General features: G+C 35.3%; 1 protein-coding gene and 1 pseudogene across 2 annotated transcripts; one reads left to right on the top strand and one right to left on the bottom strand.

Moving 5' to 3' along the window:
• Positions 1 to 5,126: 5,126 nt before the first annotated feature.
• Positions 5,127 to 7,749, top strand: LOC143535872 (lanC-like protein GCL1; annotated as a pseudogene). Its single transcript, XR_013135784.1, has 4 exons — positions 5,127 to 5,185; positions 5,887 to 6,080; positions 6,191 to 6,302; positions 6,937 to 7,749. The product of XR_013135784.1 is annotated as a lanC-like protein GCL1 (transcript).
• Positions 7,750 to 9,466: 1,717 nt separating this feature from the next.
• Positions 9,467 to 14,188, bottom strand: LOC143535865 (uncharacterized). Its single transcript, XM_077030002.1, has 4 exons — positions 14,142 to 14,188; positions 12,186 to 12,342; positions 10,912 to 11,305; positions 9,467 to 10,836 (listed from the first exon to the last, which is right to left on the bottom strand). Exons 1-4 carry the CDS (start codon positions 14,186 to 14,188, stop codon positions 9,467 to 9,469), a joined length of 1,968 nt encoding a protein of 655 aa, XP_076886117.1.
• Between the last annotated feature and the right edge of the window lie 5,010 nt (positions 14,189 to 19,198).

Raw genomic sequence — 19,198 nt, 5'->3', positions numbered from 1 at the left:
ATCTTAATTGATCAACTATATGTATTATATCACAAATCGAGATCTAGCATGTTCGAAGTATTTTTGTAAACGTGTTTACAATGAGAAATATTGTGCTCAAGTAGATAAGTCACGAATGATAAAGTTATTTTAGCTCAAAGGCCTGGTCCGTGCAAATAACCCTAACTTGCTTTTAAGGTAGGTGATTATACATGCGATTACGCGAAACAGAGAAAATTAATATGCCCCATCATGTCTATACAAAAACATCACTAGTATACAAACATAGAACATATCCGATACAAAATAAAGACATATCATAACAGATTAATAGAATAACACTAAATAATAAAACAGTATGTGAAAATGCACCTCATGCTCACTTATCGACATAATGTTTGTTCAGACAACAAATAATCTTAAAATGTTTTATTATTCAATGTCATAAACATGCTTAATGCAAAACATTGCTGGGTAATAATTACCACAGTAAACATGTTCACTTTTAAATAAATAATCAAAATAATCACGGTTGTATTCATGAAATAACAATTTAAAACATGCTTATTAAAATTAAATGACTTAGCATAAGTGGCTAAGTACTTAACCCTACAAGTATTGATTGTTCAACATATATACAAATGGATTTAATTTAACAGCAAGAAAATTAAATTATAGACATCCAAAATTAGTTAGAAAAGACCTAACCGAAATCAGAAAGGAGTTACAATTTCTTATCCACTTGATTCCGCCAATATTAATCTTGCTATTTCTATTACGGATCCAAAGATTAGAATAATGAATAATCGTCTCTAAAAAAGGTTTTTTCATGGATTTTTTGGCTCGAAATACAACTACATTCCTGGAATTCCATAACAAATACCATGTCGTTGAGAATATGCCTTTCACCACTGATTTTTTTAAGACCCCCAACTTTGAACTATCTAACCATTCTAAAAGGGTTATCATGGGGTATGGACTTGTATAATGGATCTCTAACCACTTAGAAAAATGATATCCAAGTAGAATGAGCTACCACAAAAGACAAACAGATGATCAACGGTCTCTTTCTCCAGTGAGCACATAAGAGACAGGATATCAAAACCTCTATTGATAGATTATCTCCCGTCGGGAGCCGATTCAAATGCATACGCCAAAAGAAAATATTAACTTTTTTGAGCACCCCTTTACACCACCTTGTTTTCAAATGATTAGTTGGGAGCATAACTTTGTCAATGTATATCCTGACATCTTTGATTTTAAAACTATTTTGAAAATCAAAATCTCACCACCATTTCTCCTGTTCCAAACCCAATTCATATCAAAACAACGATCGGTAATCAAACAATCTTTATCAACTTCTAGAGCCACAAGGCGAGGGAAATAGGAAGCAATGGTAGAATTCCCTAACCAAGTATCCAACCAAAACCTTGTAGCATTACCGTTATCCACTTTTCTTTGAATCACCGACAGGGGAATTAATGCTTTGTCATTAAGTTTGTTTACACACTTCACTACTCGATTTCCATATACCATTTTCTTTCCCCACGATCAAAGTTCAAAGACATCTTAGACTTCTTAATTCTTGGTTCCTATCATTTAAAAACAATTCAGCAGCCTCACAATTCACAAAATATGTATTTTCAATTGGCGGGCTAAAGAAATCCGGTTATATTATTTTTAGACACCCCATTTGTGGGCTAATGAAATCCAGTTATATTATATTCAGTCACGCCATTTGTGGGCTAAAGAAATCCAATTGTAATATAAACACTTGGTTCCTAAGAAGTTTTACAACATAACCATGTATTTAGAAACGGATTTTGACTTTAATTATCAAACAGAGACCGTCTCATGATAGCAAAAACTTTTGAATGCTTCGTTGTCATCTCGGAAAAAGCCGTAGGGATGGATACATGGATAAAATTGCAACCTTTAAATTGTTTTAAAAATTATGATTGGATAAAGTTTGCAACATTAATAAAAAAAATTAAAGAAATCAAGAGGGATAAAGATTGCAACATTTGAATTAACACATAAATATGAACGTCAGATTATTTTAACACATGAATATGAACGTCAAATTAACATATATGAATGTTAGAAAGATTACCTACATAAACTTGGTAATCAAACCGACCATTGATGATTGACTTTAACCATTCTCGGTTAGTTAAATTAAATAAAACACTGCTCGTGTTCATTTTGTTCGTTCGTTTATGCTCGTGAGTTGTTCACGAACAAATTCATTTCTTTAATAAACGAACATGAACAAGACATGTTAGTGTCCGTGAACCTTTAGTTTGTCAATTAAAAGCTTGACAGGCAAACATGAACAATGTCTGACAGACAAACATGAACAATGTCTTGTTTGGTTCGGTTTTTTTACAGCCATGGCTATGAGATGTATATCATTTTTTTTTTCAGACTAGACTGGCCGGTTAGGCCGAAAGTGGGAGACACTATCTAATCGGTTAAGCACTTCGGAGTCTTTCGTTTGGGCATGCCAATTAGATCATCGGATAATTAAGAACCAATAACTTGTTAAAAAATAAATCTCTCTCATGATTGGTGAATGTTTATTCACTTGTTTGCATATATCCGTAAGATTGATTGCACTCACCTTGGATCGATTCAAAAGACAATGGATCATGGATGTGCTGTTATTCACACTACTATGTCTATCTTCTAAACAAATGATTGAAACTTTTTTTTTACTATAATATTATTAAATGCTCTACCTACTACTTTCCAAGTTAAACGTGTTTAAAAACAATACACATAAAATAATATTGATTTGGAAAAATTCACAAAATGCCTATTTTCACTACTTGGTTTGATCCAATTTAATCAAAGGTTATCCAAATGTTCATCTAGTATACCGTTTAGATATAAATTTGTCCTCTCAAATATAATGTTGTCCGCGTATAAGTTGTTCTGCCTTATATAGAGTCATTATCTTACTGAGACGGATTCAAGAATTTTCATTAGAAGGATATAAAATGGATCGGGTAAAAAAACCGGGTTGAGTCAAATGTAAACTAACATCGTCCCCTTTCTACATAAACCACTATTTTCCACCACCAAGCACCATCTTTGTTTTTTTTCCTCTTTAGTGATGGAACCAGACGCTTTGTTTTTTTTTTTGAGGGGGGAGGGGGTGGGGGGAGGTTTCATACTGTAATTCTTAACTGCGGCACTCTGACAACTATAAATTCGAACAATCATATATAAACACTGAATCTGTCTCTACTCGTTTGTATAAGCCGTCCTCACAATTATAAAGTCTTCCTCTCGCATATAAAAAAGTTGACCTTTCATCTACAAATTGTACTCAAGACACTTAAAATCTTAAAAAGATCATTATTATAAATATAACAAAGATTATTTTAACACTTAAACATTGATTACCAGTTTATAACGCATAATGATTAACTCTTTATATTAATAAAAACTAATCAACCAAGTTAAAGTATTTTAAATACATTATAACTTGTAAAAAGTCACGTTTGTCACATCAATATTGATTGGTCACGTCATCTAACTAATATCATTAGTTTACTGATCAGGACGAATAACTTTCACAATGTCATTAATTTAATATCGCGTAACTAGGGGCGGACATACCTTATGCCGGCTACGGCTCAAAGTTTTACGGGTAGTGTAAAAAAAAATTTTTGGTCGATTTTCATGTTTTGTTAAGGCTGAAAAAAAATAACGTTCCGGTTAATATTTTAATCCCAACTAATATATGTGTTAAACCCAATCAAAAGATAAAGCCCAAACAAAAAAACCCATTAACCCAACCCAACCAAATTAACCCACCTTTCACAACAACAAAAATCTCTTGGCATACCGGTGTTAAATAATTTTATGAATCTCTTGGCATGGTTGTTAATACGGTTGGTGCTTCTTGCAAAAGAAAAGATAATTATGTTGGAGTTAAAAAGTGAGAGAGTGAAAAATGAAATTCTTCTTGGTGAGATTAAAACAGGAAAAAGATTAAATCAAGATGTTAAATATGAAGGAAAGTTATGGTAATCAAAGAAACCGGAAGTATGTCATTACTAATCGACATCATTTTGAGGTTGAAGTTTTTAACACGGTCTTGGATATGCAAATTACAAGAACTTAGAAATAGATTTAGTGAGGTCTCAACTACTTTGTTAGAAAATATGTCGGGTTTAAATCCTTGTGATTCTTTTTCCAAGTTTGACATATCTAAGATAGTGGCTTTTTCAGAGATGTATCCGAATATTTTACTAACGAATAAAGTGGGTTTATTCCGGGTGATCTTATGACCTTTTATCACACTTTAAAGGAAGATGATAAATTTGCAAAACTTGGTGGAATGGGTGATCTTGTTCGTGTAATGGTGGAAACCGGAAAACACACAATTTTTCATTTGGTTTATCGGATATTGAAGCTAGCATTGGTTTTACCGGTTGCAACTGCAACCGTTGAAAGATGTTTCTCTAAAATGAAGCTTATCAAGACGGATTTGCGCAATCGAATGGGTAATGAGCATTTGAACAATGTTTTAGTTTGTGCCGTCGAAAGAGAAACGTTTGATAAAGTAAATGAAGAAGATGTAATGGCTCGGTTTCAAGCTATCAAAAACCGAAAAGGAGATATTTACAGCCCAACCTAGATCCATCATTGTTGGTTCGTTAACCCGGTTAGTTTAAATTTATATGTTGTCGTGTTCTTTATATTTGTTTCGTTAACATTGTATTAAATATGGGGAAAAAAAATTTTAAGTGCTCCAGCTCGATTTCGAGTCTAGATCCGCCACTGCGCGTACGTGCTTGAACCTCCAGCTCGATTTTAAGTGCTCCAGCTCGATTTTAAGTGCTCCAGCTCGTTAACGTGTAAACCGTACGTGCTCTGTCCTACCTTGAACCTCCATCAATCATGTTTCTACACCGAGTCTACAAAACCCTCTATATAAAGCTACCGATCTATCATACTTTCGGATAACTAATTAGAAGCTTTGTAAGCTGTATTATTATTATTGATAGTACCAATGTCATCCATGGTGAAGTTTACTTCAAGTGATAATAACACTAGTAGTAGTAGTAGTAGTCATGACGGCGGTTGTGAACAGCTTGAGTTTCTTAATATTAATACCACAACCTCGCCCTCCGGTAGTCTCAATCTCTCACCGGACACGTTTCTGGAAGCCGCTATTGCTCTCAAAGAGCAGGTATTTTGTTCTTCATTCGACCCTCAAATAAAAATCCAATAGTTATCGAGTCTGAACTCAAGCAATTGTATAAAAGCTTGTTTAACCTCGTGTTAATTTCAAATTGCACCGGTGACGAGATTTGGCTCATTTAAGGTATTACATGAGCTTGAGCCGATGTTTAAGAATTTATTTAACTTTAAGTTGATAAAAATAAAACGTATAAAAAACTAACTAATTAATTAATAATAATCAAGCCTAAATAAACAACTCACTCAATCTATAGAATAGAGCTAGAAACAAGCCGAGCTTGGGCGCAGCTCTGCATAGTCGTGCACGGATTATGATCCTTAATTTTTCTGTCGACGAAATTTGAAGTTTAGATCGGGAACCATGGGCAAAGGTTAGTCATTAGTGGTGACCCGGGGTCCCGGGCCCTTTTTTTCCAGTAAATTTTTGGACGAAAATGTTATGAAAACTGGGGCCGGGACCCGGGGCTCCACTAACCTTCGCCCATGGTTTCAGATCTAAACCTCTACTTTTCGTCCAAAAATTTAAAATTTTTATATGTAATGTAAGTTTACCTGTCTTCGTCCAAAATTTTTTAACCTGCCCCGTTTATGAAAAAAATTTATACGTATCAAGTCCGGCGCCTCTGTTTATCGTCCAAGCTTGGTGGTGATCCGTTTTGTGCTTTTTGTGTGTAAATGATTTATGATCAGGTGATGGAAGCGACGTGGACGGAAGTGTGCGATGGAGGTGCGGAAATTATGGATCCAACGGTTTACACAGGTCTGTTAGGGACTGCATTCACCAGCCTGCGGTTGTATAAAGTTAGCGGTAGTCACCGGGATTTGCAATTGGCTGCTGATATTGTTCACGCTTGTGCTACTTCCATCACTAATACTTCCATTAGGTAATCTGTCTGTCTTCACCTAATAGTATTTTTGGGAAGGTTCTAACTTCTAACACCATTTAGAAAGAAAAAAAAATTATTGTTATTATTATTAATTTAAAAAAAAACAGGTATATGACATTTTTGTGTGGAAGAGGAGGCATATATGCTTTAGTTGCAGTAATCTCGAATCTTTGTGGAGATCGTCACAAGCGTGATTTCTATCTCTCCGAATTTATGGAGGTATATACATATTCTTTTGTTATTTCATATGGTCTAAAGTTGTTCCAGAGCATCTTAAACTGTTATCAGAGATAAACTAGACTAGAAAACGATTAATCTGTTAACTATTTTTAAAACTTACTTATGAAGAGACTATCGTTGTCTGAATGTCATCTATGACTTTTATCAGCCAAGGCTTAGTGAACGCGATGTGTTCACGTACATACGCTTATGCACACATGACTAAATTATTATGGTTCTTATGGGTCTATTTAATGACATGACGGATAACGATATATAGCAACGTGTGTTTTAATTCAAGTGGGAAGAAAGGATATTTTGTACACACAATTATTGATTGTGGTCCAGAACTTGTATTACTATCAAATATGCGCCTGCAGCTTTCCAACAATATCTTTGTGAGATTCTTTAACCAAGACTAGTAGCGGGACCATTGTTTAAATCATAACACGATAGAAGGTTGCGTATAGATTTTATGATTATTAAAACGGTCCAAAATCGTTATATAGACAAATCGGTTGTTGACAAGAAACATGTCGGGTTAATAAAACAAGGTATAAGTGTATTGGCTCTCAGTTAGATGAAACATATCGTGTATTAATATTTTGTACTTTTTTAAACTGATCATCTCCAGCTAGCACAAGAGAAAGCCCTGCCTGCAGGACCTGAAGAAGGCGGTTTTGGAATGTCATATGATCTTCTGCACGGCCGTGCAGGCTTCTTATGGTGTGCTTTATTCATAAACATATCGGTCACGAAACAATACCGTCCGACGTTCTTGAACCGGTAGTCAAAGCAGTGATGGATGGAGGAAGGGCAGGTGCAACTGACCACACCATGTGTCCGTTAATGTATCGATGGCATGGAACCAGGTACTGGGGTGCAGCCCATGGGCTCGCTGGCATATTACACGTGCTGCTTCATTTCCCATTATCTGAAGAAGATGCGGAGGATGTGAAAAGGACTTTAAAATACATGATGAGCAAGAGGTTTCCGCATACTGGTAATTACCCGTGTAGTGAAGGAAACGGGAGGGATAATTTGGTGATGTGGTCGCACGGTGCGGGTGGGATGGCTATAACCCTGTGCAAGGCTTCTGAGGTGTTTCAGCATGATCGGGAGTTGCGTGATGCAGCGATTGAAGCAGGGGAAGTGGTGTGGAAGAGTGGGTTGGTGGAGAAAGCCGGGCTTGCAGATGGTGCTTCGGGAAACGCGTATGTTTTTCTTGCGCTGTATCGTTTAACAGGAGATGTTATTTACGTGGAACGAGCCAAGGCGTTCGGTGGGTTCTTGTATGCTAATGCTAGGAAGCTTATATCCAACACTACTTCTAGTGGACTTAACCATGGGTTCTCACTTTTTCAAGGACTAGCTGGAGCTGCTTGTCTTTGGTCTGATTTGGTTAGACCAGAGGACTCCAGGTTTCCTGGTTTTGAAATCTAAGACTTTATGTAATTTGTTTATATGTAACGATATAGTTTCTAATAATCAAGTTTCACAATCTAAACTAGGGGTGTTCACGGTCCAGTTTTGACGGATTTTAGATCAAACCATGAGGCAACCGCTAGTAACGGTTTTTGATTGTCGAAAACCGAAACCGAGCTATTGAAATTTTCAACCGAAACCCTTACTAATGGTTTGATTTCATGGTTTAAGTCGAAAAGGAATTCAAACGAGTACTCAGTTTTCAGGACTGCAAAATTAACTTTACATTTGTGGATTGGAAGGATAATCAGTATAAATGAATGAAACTCACAACATCATCATGATCATTGACATTATGATCCAAGACTTTAAAATAGATTTTAACAATTATTTATCAGTATCACTACAATATAAAGTAAGAATGTAAGCCTGATCATGGAAGGTGCTGTGAAGATGAATACATTAACTAAACCTTTAACTCATATTATTGTCTTTAGACAGGGCCGTCTCCGTCTTTGAAGGCCTAAAGCGAAATAAAATGTTGAGGCCTTTTTCAAAAACAATTTGATATAAACCATCCTCCTTTACTCGGGTTTGGGACCGGCGATAAGCCGATAATAAATTATTAATAGTTGGCGGAGTTAAAAAAAAAATTAAAATAAAAATTTTGTATGTAAATATATTTATATAAAAATTATTAAGTTTCAAGGCCTATCAAGCATTTAATGTACATCCATACATAATGATTGAAAGGAATTGAGCATTCATTTTACAGCTTAAAAGGAATTTGGCCTTCATTTTTGTCTGTGGCTCATTTTTAACACACACATATTACACATATAATACATGCTATAATAATTGGAGGCCTAACAAAATTGGAGGCCCATAGCAAAGGCCTGACTTGGCCGGCCCATGGGCCGGGCCGGGCCTGTCTTTAGATTCCACACATAACACACATAGTTTAATATAAAGCACATTTATAAATTTATATCTAAGTACAGATACAAGTAACTAATTAAGCAGACCATAGAAACAAATAATATATATCTTGTCCAAATCTTATGGTCCGGTCGGTTTTATACGACCGGTCGGCAAAAACTGTAAACCAAATCGCTTACCATGGTTTGAAAATTTTGAACCCAACCGAAAGCAGTTATAGAAAGAAAACTGAAAGAAAACCAATCGTTAAACCAACCCGATGACCGGTTTAGGCGGTTTCACTGTTTTAAACCGAACCATGAACAACCCTAACCTGTACTATGGGTGTTCAAACACCAAACTGTCTAAACTAAGTCTAATTCAGCTGGTTTGAGATTCAAACAATTTGGTTTAGATTTAATAGTTATATCTGATTTAAAACGTGGAACTGCCATTTAACATTTGTTATTTATATATTCAAATAACGGTTCAAAACGTCGAAAACAAACAGGAAAACAGCAAGGCCGACTGATCCACACAACACGACTGGTTTAGTCATATCATTTTTTAAAACCAAAAAACCATAATTAGCAGTTCAGCCTATAATATATGTCAAAACCGTCATGTTTGTCTAAAAACAGGACGGCAATGAACAGGTCAGTAACAAAGATCAGAATCCTAAAAAGGGTTGCAACCATGACCAAGATCAATGACAAGTATAACTGTATAAGATATCAAAATTTATAGGAACAATTTCACTAAAACATATGATCATATCTTCAAATCCCAAGTATAAACTGACTATGAAACTATAAGACAGATCATTTTGCTTGTTCTTTACCTTGTTCTTTTGCCTGGTCTTTATCTTTACCTTGTTCATTTGCCTGTTCTTTACCTTGTCCTTCACTTTTTTCTTTCGTATTTTCTTTACCTTGTCCTTTACTTTTTTCTTTCGTATGTTCTTTACCTTCTTTACCTTTTTCTTTCGCTTGTTCTTTACCTTGTTCTTTACCTTTCTCTTTCGCGTGTTCTTTACCTTTTTCTTTTTCTTTGGTAGGCTCTTTACCTTGTTCTTTGGCAGGCTCTTTGCCTTGTTCTTTACCTTGTTCTTTATCTTGTCCTTTTGCGAGTTCTTTACCTTCCTCTATTGACCCTTCTTTCTTATTATTAGCATTGTTCTTCCTGACTATAAGCTCTCCGATCTTCCTAAACAACTTCTTCCGGTTATAAAGCCCATACATATACGACCCTTTATCGTCACCATCTTCACCATGATGATGATGTTGGTGATGATGATGAGTACTGATACCTCCATGCACACTAGTCACCACTTCTTCAAACTCACCCAAATCACTCGATTCATCAAAACCTGTTGCAGACCTGCGATGTTGCACCTTTGCAGACTTTGGCGTTTGTGGTTCCGACTTTGGTGACGCGCTGGTATCAAAAATTGACCCTTTAAGCGCTTCTGCTTTCTCGGGATCAGCATCGTCTAGGTGAATTTCCGCCATATTATCATCTTCATGATAAAATATCATATCTTCTTCGTCTTTGTTAAACGCTTTAAACTCGTCAAACTCAAAATTAAACATTTGTCGCGGCGTCATCCTTCCATCTAAATGATCTTCATAAAGATCAGAATCCGGGGAGTTGAAAACCTCGGTATGCTCTTCGTAAAACTTATTAGCTTCGGCTTTTGCAGCGTGTAATCTTTTGAATTCCTTCACGTTTTCACGGGCTGCAACTTCGTTTATTCTTAACCGCTCGTTTTCTTTCGTGAGAAAGTGTACGGATTCTTCTTTTTCGGCTAATAAGTCTTTAAGTTCAGAGTTCTCGGCTCGTGCAATGTTTGCAGCTTCTTTAGCAACCGATGACTCGTTTAAAGCTTGTTTGAGAATATCCCTTAACTTGAAACCTTCTTCTCGAGAAATCCGTGTGGTGTTCTCTGCTGCATATAAAGCTTCATTTAATCTATGGTTTTCGTGTTTGAGTGACGCAATCTCTTCATCGGCTTTCTTTATACAAGTTATGAATCCCATTTCTTTGGAGGTCCATGCAAGAACATGTTCTTCAGACTCCACTCTTAACCGTTCATATGTCTCCGTTTTCACCTCAAGTTCTTCATGTAACCGTTCGATTTCCTTCTTCAAATGATTTACTTGCTCTTCTGATAACCTTACTTTCTCATTTGCTGCACTGGATTACATTGCTACCTCACTTAAAGCTGATACTAAATTATCCATGGCTTTCTTGCTTTTCTCCTCACCTTCATTTGCCACTTTCACTTGGTTTCTCAGCTTTGTGACTTCATCTTTTAAGGCTTTGATGGTTAAAGATGAAGAATCCATGTTATTACTGAGCCCGTTTCTACCGCCTTGTTGGAGCTTATTGAGTTTTTCTTGAAGGGTCATGACATCAAGCTTTGATTCTTCTAGGTCCATTTTAGTTTGCTCGATCTGTCGTGTTTGAAACATTAATGATTCCAGCATTTGCGACTCTGATTGCTTCGTCTTCTCCAGTTCATCTTCCAGTTCACTAATTCGTTTCTTGAGTATCTCAAATGAAGCATCCTTTTCTGCTAATCTAGCCTTTGTGTTCCTCAATTCCTCTTCTAGATTACTCATTTGTTTCTGCATCATTGCAGCTTTCACTATCCGATTCTACACAACAAAATCAAAAACCATAGTGATAATGTGATATGTGCAGTTTGTTAGTTAAGGATAGGGGTGCAAACGAGCCAAGCTGTTGGCGAGCTACCCAAGATCGGATCGTTAAAAAGCTCGAAACGAGCGGAGCCCAAGCCCTAAATAAAGCTCATTTAATTAGCTATCGAGCCCAAGCTTGAGCCTGGCATGGGAAACTCGTTTAGGCTCTTCTAGCCTTAACGAGCCTTGTGTATTTTTTAAGTTTGACCTTTTGGACTTCTATGTATTAACCTCACACCTGAGATTGAGCCGCGCTTTAGCACTTTTAAGGTACTACATGAGCTCCAACTGAGTTTACCTCATTTAAGGTTTTCCTCAAAATTATATGAATAATTAAGAACATATAAAACTTAACTAATAAATAATAAACGAGCCGAACTGTAGCACGTTTAAGGTACTACATGAGCTCCAGCCGCATTTAGGCTCGCTTAAGGTTTTCTTCAAAATTATAAAAATAATTAAAAACTTATAAAAGTTGATTAAAAAACAACAAACGACCCAAGCCGAGCTTTAGCACGTTTAAGGTACTACATAAGCTCCAGCCGTGTTTAGGCTCGTTTAAGGTTTGCCTCAAAACTATAAAAATAATTAAAAACCTATAAAAGTGAATTAATAAACAACAAACGTGCCGAGTCCGAGAAGCTCAAGAATAATCCCGGCTCGTTTACACCCCTAGTGTAGTGGTTTTGTCATTAAGGTTTGTTAGTTTTGTAGCCAGGTTTTCTAATTAAGCCTGATAAAAATATAATCTGACATTTACAAATATAATACAATCAGTTATTGGAATAAAATTATGATTAATCGAAGAAATTAAAATTAGACGAGAAATAAATACCTCAGACAAACTAATCGAATGGCGACCGACGGAAACTAAAGCTTCTTTATCGACTTGTGACGTAAGCGCGTCGCCTCTACAAATCCTGGATCCAGAAATGCTTCTAACTAGAAATGATGAATGCTTCTTTTGTCCGAATTCCAAATACCCGGCGGTTCTAGAAACCGAAATAGAAATAAACAAAAGCTCGTAATAAATTGGAATTGAAATCCGCGTGTAATGTAACGTATGAGTTTGATCGGATTATATGTATTTATATTATGAAAGAAAAGAAAAGAATCAACGAAGAATAGAGATAGATACAATGAAGAGATTAGTACCTGGATTTGGACCCTAACATTTTGCTTTGCGGCTGTCAGAATTCAGCAATTTCTGGAAGATGAGAAAAAAACGGGATCAAGAACGTTGAATTTATTTATTAATATTCCAGACTAGAGGGAGGGTTTGAAGGAGTCCGGGGTTGGCGGGTGCAGTCTTTGAGCGTTATTTATATAGTAAATGGATTTCAGGGGAAGTGGACTAATGGGGAAACAAATATCAAGTAAAACGTTACATGACAAAATTAATTACCCATTTTATTTTATTAAAAAAAAAATTGGTTTAAAATAATCTCAGCAATAATAGTTCTAATTTAACACTTGACTGGTAACGGTCTCAACTAAAGGTTTATTCGTTTCCAACGATCCGCGATTAATGGGATGCTAACTCTGTTAGTCTTATGCTTATATGGCATGCATAGCTGTCAAAAATTGATTATATGACTACTTACGTGACATGTGTATCATTTTAAATTATTTATAAATATATTATATAATATATTAAAAGCATATTCAATCACAACTTCATCTCCTCTACACCATCTCTAACACACAACCACCACCATCTCTATCTTCAACTCATCACCAACACAATCTACATCTTCATCCCACCACCACCATTGCTTAATTTTTCGGTACATCAGCTGATTCAGGTGTGATTGCCTATCTGACTCCTTCGACCACCATTGTCATCACCGTGGAGACCAGACGTGGGGCGGAACCCTATGCTCTCTCTCTCTCCCTTAAGATCTTCAATCAATCATCGTATTTACGAATCTGTGTCACCGGAACATCGAGTTGCGGGTTTCTGTCATCGATATGAGATCTAAATTAGGTTTCGTAAATCCGGATAACTTCGATTACTTGCAGTATTTACGTAAAATGCGAACGTATAGGCTTCAATTTTCTGAAACACTTCATCTTTTCGACGAACTGGTAGCAGACTCGTTTTGGGTTTAAGAAACTAAACCTGATGTAAGGTTAATCCAATTTTTAGGCTCACTTTAATGATTAAATTCAGTATAATTTTTTAGCATAAAATGTGCTTTATAGTGAAGGTGGTGATGGTGGCTAGCCGGATAGCCGGAGATGAAGTTGTGGTGGCGGAAGGGGGTGACGGGAGGCTGGGTTGCATTAAATATTCTTTTAATGTATTATATAATATTATATATAATATAATAAGACAAATGCCACGTAATCTGCCACGTAAGCAAATATTTGACAACTATGTGTGCCATGTAAGCAAAAGACTAACGGAGTTATCATTTTATTAGTCATGGATCGTTAGAAACAAATACATCTTTAGTTGGGACCCCCATCAGCCAAGTGTTAAGTTGGGACTGCTATTTTTCAATATGTCATAGTTGAGATTATTTAAAACAAATATTCCTAAAAAAAATTAGGTTCTTTTCTTTTAAATCTTAGCTTGTTTTTAAACCATAATACTTAGATCTTATCAATAGTAAAGCTATGATAGGGTATGAGAAGTGTAAGATTTATACAGACTTACATCTATCTCGTAAAAATATAGAGATTGCTTCCAATGCAACCCCCGACTCGATAGTAGTTTTGTATCAAGTTTTGGACATAAGGTACATAGCACTCAACCACTAGGACACCAGCTAATTAGTGCATGTACCCTTGTATTTCGGCTATCAAAGCCATCACATGATGCATGATTACCATTGTGTCATTTTTATTGTTATCTTCATGTAATTAGTAAAATAACTTCAAAATTAGTTCAATTTCACATTTTCTCCCAAAAGCTCACGCGCGCGCGCGCGCACACACACATATATATATGCGCACCGTGAGCAAGCCGTCTCGTTTTTAAACAGTGTGCATTTAATACAAGTTTGAAGATCTTTACGAGCAATACGATTGCTTTCATTTGGAATAACCAGATCCCGAGCAAGGTTGGTATTTTTGCTTGGCAGACGAAAATGAAGAGATTTCTGGCTTGTTCTCGCTAGGCGGAATATGGATTTTGGTTCCGTGTTATGCATGGTTTGTGGTGAAAGAGATGAATCGGATAAGCATCTTTTTGTGTCATGTGGTTTTGCTCAATCCATTTGGCAATTGATCTCATAATGGTGTAAGGTACCGAATTTTTGTGTTTAGCACTCGTGATATTATTGACATGCATAAATACTCTTAAGTTTAGGAAACGAATAGCAAAAGCATTTTACGCTATATGCCTTACCACTATTTGGATTATCTAGAAGCTACAAATAAGGCGGTGTTCAACGGGGTTACGGTTAAATGGTGTGGTGGGAGAAACTAAAGCTTTTGATTTTCTTTGAGTTTGGAATAGTTCAAAGATGTACTCGTTAACTTGGGAGGCTTGGAGATCTTATGTTTTTGGTCTAGAAGGCTAGCATTTGTTTATCTGTTTTGGTGTTGTACTTTTTGGCACCGAGGTGGCTTAATTGTTGTCCCACCGGGTGATTTAGTTTTGTGGTTCAAATAGTTTCTGGCTATTTTTCGAGTGTTTTTTATAAAACTTGTTTGGTCGTTAAAAAAACATATGGATACACCTTTTAAATATAGTAGTACGTTTTAAATTTATTTAAAAAGTACATAAAATTTGAAAGTTATATTTGTTTAATACGAATAAAATTGTGCTTATATTTCATTTTTATAGTTGTTCTTTTGTCTATTGAAAAATAGGTTGTTAACCATAACACATAGTTGTTACTAGTAAAGTTATAAAAAAATAGAATATTTTTATTTAATATTAGCAAAGTTGTTTCGTGTTTCAAAGTCAAATCTATTTTTTTAGTTCTCTTATCAACTAAAAAGATCTATTAATATAAATTTATTATTGTAAAAAATATTTATAAATATATATATATTTTTTTAAAGTTAAGCAAGCTACATAAAACATATGTGAAATTTGATTACCATTAAGTTGTTTTATTAATTTTTTTTAATTGCCATAATAATAAACTAATATTGAAGTTTAAGTTATTTTAATAAATAAACAGAAAAAAGTTAGAAATAAATCTGACTTAGGGCATTCTCTTTATATAACAAACCCAAAAGGGGTGAAACATGCATACCCATTGAGTTGAGTCCTCCAGAAACTATTATCCGAAACCAAAATAAAGACATGGAGAATGTGAGATGAGACCGATTAGGCTAGAGCATGTTAGCTTGTATAGATTTTTTTATTTATTGTTTTCTTTATATTATTTTTTTAAGGACTACATACACTCATCTACACATACTCCTAAACCACTCCAAAAGAAAAGAATAATTACTCTCATGCTAGATTTTGAACTCTGGACTTCACTTAAAAGAGAATAAAATTAAGCTCAAATATCAATTAATCATCTCAGATTAATCATCAAAGTAAATACAATGAACTGAAACTGTAATCAAGACAAATTTACTAGCCGAGTTTGTCTCCCCACATACTATCCCCACTCACATACTAAACACAAAGAAACCATTGTTAACATTAGCTTAGCAATTCTCACACACACTATTCGCTAAACCAATTACTATATGTAACATGAGTGTAATACGATCATGATATTACTATTCTTGACATTCTTTATTTTAACAACAAAATTTCATCTGCCTTTTACCTTGCACTCGCAAGGATTTGAAATTTTAAACCAAGAATCTCACATTCGTGAAAGGGGACATCATATCGGTAGTAATAAACTTGATGGTCACTTCACATGCAAATTATGAGTTTCAGTAGCATGAGGTCTTCGATGGTAAAATATAACCAATGGACATATTTTTTCATCATTCAATAGTAATGTTACTTCCGATCAGTAGCAACTTTGCTAGTGGCAAATTTTGTATTATCATTTCAAATACTCGATAAATATTATAATATTTATATAAATAGTAGGCTCACAAGCCTATCAAGTTTAGTCAAGCCGGTAAAAACCTATAAAAATATCATAGATATAGGTTACATATTAATTATGAAACAGAGACATTGCCTAGTGATATTAGCGAACCGGCATTTGTAGTTGCTAGAGCCTGGAAGACGTTGTTTTCATTTGTGTTGACATTAAATTAAAAGCATCAAATGGGGGTGACTGTGACAAGTTGTGTAATTTAAGGAGTTTATTGTACGTCACATTATATTTTATAATAATAATAATAATAATAATAATAATATGAGTAAAGTGCCATTTTCGTCCTTGTGGTTAGGTAAATAATGAGAATTTAGCCCAAAAAGTTTTTTTTTTGCATATGGACCCTTCACGTTTCCCAGTTCTTGCCAATTACATTCAAATCACTAACTCCGTTAAATTTTAATCGTTAAGTCAGGGGTAGACATGTCTTTTCACTATGTCTTTATTATAATACTTATTTTAGTGAATTGCGGTATGCGGTTTAGTCCAATAGTTTCAAGTTTGCAATTTTCGTACTTTGGTTTCATTTCACTTGCAATTAAGCCCGAATTTATTAACCTTGTTTATTTTAGTCGTTAATCCATTTGCGTGCCTCTCACGTGACGACCAGTTTTGTCGTTTCTCTGCATATATAAACTTTAGTCCTAACTCGCAAGCCCCCTCACGTGAGGGGCTGGGATGTATTTGAAAAAAAAACAAGGAACAAAACTGTCTCTCACGTGAAGGGCACACTGATGGGTTTAACAACCAAACTTAACGATATTAGGGAATTCGGGTTTAATTGCAAGTGAAATGAAACGATAGGGAAGAAAATTGCAAATTTGAAACTACTGGACTAAAATTGCAGAGTTGGACAAACTAGAGGGACTAAAACCGCAGTTCATTAAAATAAGTATTATAATAAAGAAAAAGGTGAAAAGACATCCTGACTTAGCGATTAAATTTAACGGGGTTAGTGATTTATATGTAATTGGCAAGAACTGAGAAACGTGAAGGGTCCATATGCGAAAAACAAAATTTTTGGACTAAATTCGCATTATTTGTCAAACTACTAGGACGAAAATGACACTTTACTCTAATAATAATAATAATAATAATAATAATAATAATTAACTGCCGTATGCAAGGGGCGTGTGACCGTGTCCAACGGCCAGACCAGCATTGTCTTGGTAACATGTGACTCAATCAACACGTCATGACTTGGGCTCGGTCATAAATTTGGGCTTTTGTGTTTCTAGAATTTGTTAAAAAGAATTTTATTCCTTTTATTTTTTTTTTGTCTGTTTGTTAAAGAAAATAAACTAATAGAATGTTTTTCATAGTAAAATAAATCTGAAACTGACAATTTAGTAAAAGAAGTCAGTCTACAAAGTACAACCGAACATGATCATTATGACAACAAAACGTGTCACACAATATAGGTGATAAACAATGTTGAGAAAAGTAATCAAAGTGAGGTACTAACATACATTGTTTCTAGTAGTTATTAGGGGTGTTAATTATTTGATTTCAAACCGGAAAAAAAAAAACAAAACCGTTTAAAACTGAACCGAATTCCATATTCGGTTTCCATTTTCTTTCAGGGGCAAAAATGCCATGTCTATCCATACTACACCCACTATTTTTGCATTGATTATTTAAATATTTTTTAATTAAAAATCTAGACATTGTAGTAATCGCACATTATGTGACTTCGTTTGAACTTAAAACAATCATGAAATACATATAGAAAGGCCTGAAGAGGACCACTCTGACTCCGGCCGGCAATGAAGTATAACAGGCCTGATACGGGCCTCTGGTCGGAGAAAGAAATACTGCAGGCCCAATAGAAACATAAAGCCCAGACCCAACCCAAACAAAGAACACAGCCCGCCCAAAGAAGCCCGCGAAGAAATTAGCGTAGGATTGTACTATGTCATGAGGAAGACCCGAGTATAATCTAACTATACTAAGTATACTAAGGGCATGTTTGGGATTGATTTTGAAAATATCTTATTGGCTTATTGGCTTTTTTAAAAAGCCAATAAGTTAAATGGTGTTTGGCAATCACAAAAAACCTTTTATTTTAGCTTGAGTTAAGTGCCATTTTAATACATGTGGTTTTTCCAACTACGCAACTTTAATACCAATTTTGAATTTATTGCAATGGCTACTTCAGGTATTTAAAACTTTCAGTTGTAGTACCTTTTTCTAACTCCGTCTATTTTGGTTGGTTAAGTCAGGGGTACTATCGTAATTTTTTTTATTTTCTTTATTTTTTCTTTTATATCAATTAAACCCTTTTGCAAACTCTAGGGGCCACACTTGCCAAACACACAAACCCAACCAACCAACCTCCCACCCAGCCCCTCGTTTTTCCAGTGGTCTCCTCCACATCCGCCGCTTTTCTCACCACTGATTAAACCCCATGTCACAAATCAAATCAAATCAATTGGCTAGATTCCCTCGTCAACTGTTGGACCATAATGTTATACGACCATGATTCAAGTGTTTGCTCCTATCAGTATCAATTCAAAATGATTATTTTTACCATTAAACATGAGCTAAAGACCCACATCAAATTCATTCAGTTGTGATACGTCTTGGCATATAAACTCGTCTAGAATACCATCCGAACTTCACAGAATCTTTCCCTACTTCCAATTACTCTCTGAACAATCCAATTTCAAAAAACCTAGACGAATTGGAACTCCAAGCTCGCGAATCTCCTCAATATTTCACCTATCCGGGTAGTTTTTATATGGTGTATACTCGGTTTCATGCTTTAATCAAAATCTCAAAAGCCCCCTGTCAATTTTAATTGACTAAGACGCTT

The sequence above is a fragment of the Bidens hawaiensis genome, unplaced genomic scaffold, assembly GCF_021521415.1.
Source record: "Bidens hawaiensis isolate Kalapana, Puna unplaced genomic scaffold, B.hawaiensis_p1.1 tig00010669_1, whole genome shotgun sequence".
Taxonomy (NCBI): domain Eukaryota; kingdom Viridiplantae; phylum Streptophyta; class Magnoliopsida; order Asterales; family Asteraceae; genus Bidens; species Bidens hawaiensis.
Note: the sequence above shows the minus strand (reverse complement) of the source record. Positions and strands in the feature narration are given on the sequence as shown.